The sequence below is a fragment of the Vigna angularis genome, chromosome 9, assembly GCF_016808095.1.
Source record: "Vigna angularis cultivar LongXiaoDou No.4 chromosome 9, ASM1680809v1, whole genome shotgun sequence".
In the NCBI taxonomy this organism is placed as follows: domain Eukaryota; kingdom Viridiplantae; phylum Streptophyta; class Magnoliopsida; order Fabales; family Fabaceae; genus Vigna; species Vigna angularis.
The window spans coordinates 21725171-21730313 of NC_068978.1; the positions used below are offsets into that span (position 1 = coordinate 21725171).

A 5143-nucleotide genomic window follows, 5' to 3' on the forward strand; every position below is an offset into this window, starting at 1 on the left:
TATGTAAGGCCGTTCGGCCAAGAACCATACTCTTGCTTATATAAAACTGAATTGATTTATCATTAAGTGTAATTAATTCTATTATATGGTTTTGCTGTATTTTTGGGATATTACACTTATCAATTTTAATACTCTATTTTCTAGGTTTTTATAAATTTATTTATTTAAAATTATTTGATCATTATAAATTATAGTTATATAAAATAAATATTTATTCTATATATTTCCCAGATTAAAATACTATTATAATATAGTTATGATTAATTATCATTATATTGAAATAAAATGATTAATTAATGATAATTACTTTTCAAAAAATTGTAAAATCCCTAACAAAATCAATCACGCACGTTGGAATGGCAAAACGCGCCGCCGCCCTGCACATTGTCACCGCCACGCCCAAAATTCCAAAACGAAATCACTATTAACGTCACAGAACAGTGCCTAAACAGCTAAAGAGTATTGTACTCTTAGCTTCATCACCTCTTCAATAATTTCAATGACATTTCATGTTCATTCACACTAACAAATGGATATAGCTATATTCTCTCCATCAAGCCTCTTTGGTGAAGATGACAGCCCTACTTGTAACACCTCTCTCTCTCTCTCTCTCTCTCTCTCTCTCTCTCTCATTCCTTGTTCTTTTACTTCTATATTCCATTTTTAACTGGTGGGACAAATTGTTTTTGAATGCAGGTGAGGAAGATGCAGACTCACAGGAAAGCTATGTTGAGAGGAAGCACCAGTTTCCTGGGATGGTGAAGTTTCCTTCTTTAACATCATTAGTGGCTGTTTAAGCAAAATTATCATGTGGGTTTGTTTTGGGGGACTGTCATATGTTGAAAGTTTGAGGTTAGTTGGGGTATTATTTGATGGGTTTGGTTGAAGTGCTGTGCTCTTTAGGAAACTGAAATTGCAATTGACAGGGGTTGCTTTTTATGATTATGTTTTGATTTTTCTAACTATAGTTATCATTGGTTTGGTTGCTGTGAGAGTCTTGTTGCTGGACTGCTGTGAGTTTGTAATGATGCTGTGGTAGGCTGATTAAAAAAAATGATGCTGTGATAGGGTGATTAAAAAAAATGATGCTGTGGTAGAGTTGGCTCAGGGGAATGCTGTTTTGATGTGTTGGAAAGATCAAAATTTGCGCTGAAGTGCTTAACTGTTTGGAAGAGGAAAACTCTGAAAGCTAGTGAAGGTTGAATGGTATTGCTGAGTTTATTATAGGAAGTGGAGATAAACAAATCTTGTACGATCTCTTTAATAGGAAAACATTATTTTGTTTAGGAAGATCTTGCCTTATAGGGTATTTTGGTCTACCAAATCATTGTTTTAGAAAGATTGGGTGTGCTTGTCCGTGAAAACAAGGGACCATAATTATGTTTTTTTGAGCATTAATATGTACTCTACTAGTCTGAGTTGCTCTACGCCTTTATGATTTGTGCAGGAGTTGATTGTCCGAGAATTTTCCTTTCATCAACTGAATGCTAATTTACTCTGGCCAGGGACGTTTTCATTTTCACAATGGTTAGTTCAGCACAGATCATGCATTGAAGGAAGGCGTGCTATTGAGTTGGGGAGGTATATATGGATTACTTGTATATTAATTTATGTCTAAGGTAGTTAGTTGTTACTTATTTGAAAGGGTGAAAGTTTTGCTCAAGATTTTCAAGGTGAAGCTATACAATTGCACTTGGTTGTATATCTCGTTTCTGTGACTAGCACTCCGTTGTATTCTTGTGAAAGTGTATACTATGTCTGTAGCTCTGCACTTATCAGACAATTGATTTCATTTTTGCTTTGCTAATGTTGCATCTAATTTCAGTGGCACAGGAGCTTTGGCCATATTTCTTCGAAAATCATACAATCTTGATATTACAACTTCCGACTATGATGACAATGAAATAGAGAACAACATAGCTCACAACTGCCAGGCAAATGAAATACCTATCATTCCTCACATAAAACGTGAGACTTCTTTAAGTTGACTTATTAGTCATTTGCTTCTTAGCTGTTGTGAAGGGTTTCGAAGAAGTGATTCTGATTACAGTTTAAAATCTTTTACGTCATTAAAATATAATTTTATATTTGGGCCTTATACATTACCTAGTTAACAACTTGCTGCCCTCCGAATATAAAACACCTGCAACTCTTTTAAGAGTACGAAAATAACCAGTATGTCCCCCCATGAGTTTTTCATTTAGTTCCTTAATAATGGTAGAAATTCAGGAATAATTAGCTGGTACCTCTCAATAAAACTTAATAAACATGACAGTTTTATTCATATCTATCTTACTTTGTGAGTTCTTTGTTCGTTTTCTCTTGTTGGTGTGATTTACAATCAGTATTGCATTGTATCTTTCGTTGTTCTTTGGGCTCATTTAGGCTCTAAGTGCACAACATGACAAATATACTCGGGGGAGGTTAGAATTAAGGAGATGCATAATGAGTTGTTAGGATTAAGAACATCTATATTGAATAACGTTAGTTAGCTTACTACTCACTAGTAGGTGATTATAAATTTATATTTAATATTGTACCCAAATCATATATACATACATACATGCATAGCCATGTGTATACCTCCTCTAATTCCAGTTGATTTCATGTTGATCCTTGTATTACTATGGATTCTGTAATTAATTTCTCTTTTAAAATTACTAAATGTGTTTGAATTTTCAGATACCTGGGGAGACAAGTTTCCAAATTCTGACCCTGACTGGGACCTGATCATTGCAAGTGATATCTTATTATGTAAGATTATTATTGTTTACTATCATAGTGACCATTTTTCTTATTTTTTAAAACTTAATATTAGTACATTATAACTAATGCAAAGTATCCATTAACGAATAGTCTGCCATTGTTACTGGTCCGTAAACTGGTAAGACTACCTGTGTTTCTTGCAAATTGAAATGCCCAAAGTTACTAGTAGAATTAAAAAGCTAGATCTCATGTTCGCATTGAAATGCTTAAGTTATCTCCTAGTTGGTTGCACTTTAAGGGGTGATGGAAAATAATATCATATGACTAGCTTAGTTTCACAATTCATTTTTTTCTGCAATGATTTAAGTTGTGATGGCCATCTATCTTTAGCTTTGTGACTTGGTGATCATTATTTCCTGGAATACCAATATTAGTAATTTCAATCTGCCATGGATACAATTTGTGAACGATTTTCTAAATTTTGTGATTGTTGTGGAAGGGTTGAGCTTGCATTTTGTCCTTTTCTTTCTTAGCTCTAGTTCTCACTAATGATCTGCTTTTCCATTAAATTAAAGAATGATGAAACCAAATTAAAGTAATTGTTTAATAATTATTCAAATATGTTATTTAATTTCATCATCTTGCAATACTTAATTGAATAAATGTTCAAATTGATCCTTAAAGGATGGGTGCGCTACCCTCATTCAATTTTTATGTAAACGGGTCTTAGAAAATTTCATCTGCTTGCATACAAGTCCTTTATGAGTATTTGATATTTGATACGTAAACACAAATGTTTCTTTATTATATATTTAATATAACAGGACTTATATGCAAGCAGATAAATTTCTCAAGGATTCATTTATATGAAAATTTTAAATTGTATCTGGATTTTTGTTTGAGTTTTAATAACCTAACTTATTCTCTTTTTGTTTGTTTTTTTTTTTTTTTTAATTCTAGGAGTGGATAGTGTCCTGGTTAATCATGGTCACATGTCCACTTCATAATTACCAGACAAATTTCCTGATCATCATGCTATGGGAAATGTTAAGATTTGTGTTTCTCATCTCTTCTCTTTTGAATTTCTGTCCTCTTGACTGTCTTTCATAAAGAAAAGAGATTATTTGTTAGGACTTAAGCATAAAGGAAGATCCGAATCCGAAAAACTAGTGTACTAGTTAGCATAACCTCAAGACTTACAACATCGAGTAACTTATCTTAATGTAAGATTGTTTAACATTTTATAAGATTGTTCATGTAACTAAGCAATGCAAGATTGTTCATGTAAACTAAACAATGTTATAATTATTTTTCTTTTCTATATTTGACGACCATCTTATAAAATCTAAGCCACTTGATTTTCCTTCTTTAAAAAGCCTCTTTAGGCCCATCCTATCATCATAACGTATGAAAATAGTCACTAATATATATCAAATCTTAAATGTTTGTAGATGTAAAGCAGTATGAAAATTTGATACAGACCATTTCCTTTCTTCTCAAATGTTACAAGCCCCAGCTTAGCAGAGCGGTTTCTCCAACTGGAAATGATGAGAGTGATGGTATTGTTCAGAGACCCTTCTAACCAACATGCTTTAGCTACTCAAGTTTGCAACTTTACTGAATCTTGTGTTGGCAGGAGATGTAGTGTTGCCGCAGCCAGCCTTTTTGATGAGCTGGAGACGCAGAATTGGGAAGGAAGATGAATCTCTTTTCTTCAATGGTTGTGAAAAAGCTGGTCTAAAGGTGAAGCATATTGGATCACGTGTATATTGCATCAACCCCATAGAAAATGAGATATCAGAAACAAAGTCTTGATTAATTAAATTAGTATTCAAGCATATCTGGGAGGAGAATGCAGTGTAAACTAGAAAGTTGGCTCATTAATACAATTTTTCTTGTTATAGTTATAGCTTCTAAAGATTAATTTGAAGCTCCTAGGTGATAACACTGATACCTACTTACTACATATGTTTTCATCAATTTTCATCGATTTGAGCAGAGAGTAATCATGCCTCAATTTCTTTGGATTGTGCTATTTTCTTGTTGGTTACATCACTGAAATTGAATTCTTGGTTTTGATTGAAACTTTTAAGATCATGTTCTGTTTTCTTGTTTGTTGTAACAGCACAGAAATACATTTTTTTTGGTGTTGGTTATTTGTCACTGTTCAAGATTGGTTTGACACATTTGCTCTTATTGTAATTGAGTCCCTATTTTTGCTTACGAAATGGAATTCATTTCTGGGTTGGCTTGATCTTGCAAGACTGTAAATATGGTAATTTAATTGATAGACTCAAAGCGTAGAATCTTCTTATTACTTGCCAAATTGGGTTCTCGTATCAACACAAAATATCATGAGGCTTGTGGAGCCTCCAAGGGTTGGCATGTTGTAATCTCAGGTTATTGTTACTAACTTGATCATTAATTACAAACATCA

At 33.1% G+C, this 5143-nt stretch overlaps 1 protein-coding gene across 1 annotated transcript; it reads left to right on the forward strand.

Moving 5' to 3' along the window:
* Nucleotides 1–349: 349 nt before the first annotated feature.
* On the forward strand, nucleotides 350–4712 carry LOC108346939 (uncharacterized). The gene is made up of 7 exons (XM_017586010.2): nucleotides 350–587; nucleotides 697–758; nucleotides 1448–1581; nucleotides 1826–1968; nucleotides 2683–2754; nucleotides 4158–4265; nucleotides 4343–4712. The coding sequence occupies exons 1-7, from the start codon at nucleotides 530–532 to the stop codon at nucleotides 4519–4521; spliced, it is 756 nt and encodes a 251-aa protein (XP_017441499.1). The 5' UTR covers nucleotides 350–529; the 3' UTR covers nucleotides 4522–4712.
* The last annotated feature ends 431 nt before the right edge of the window (nucleotides 4713–5143 follow it).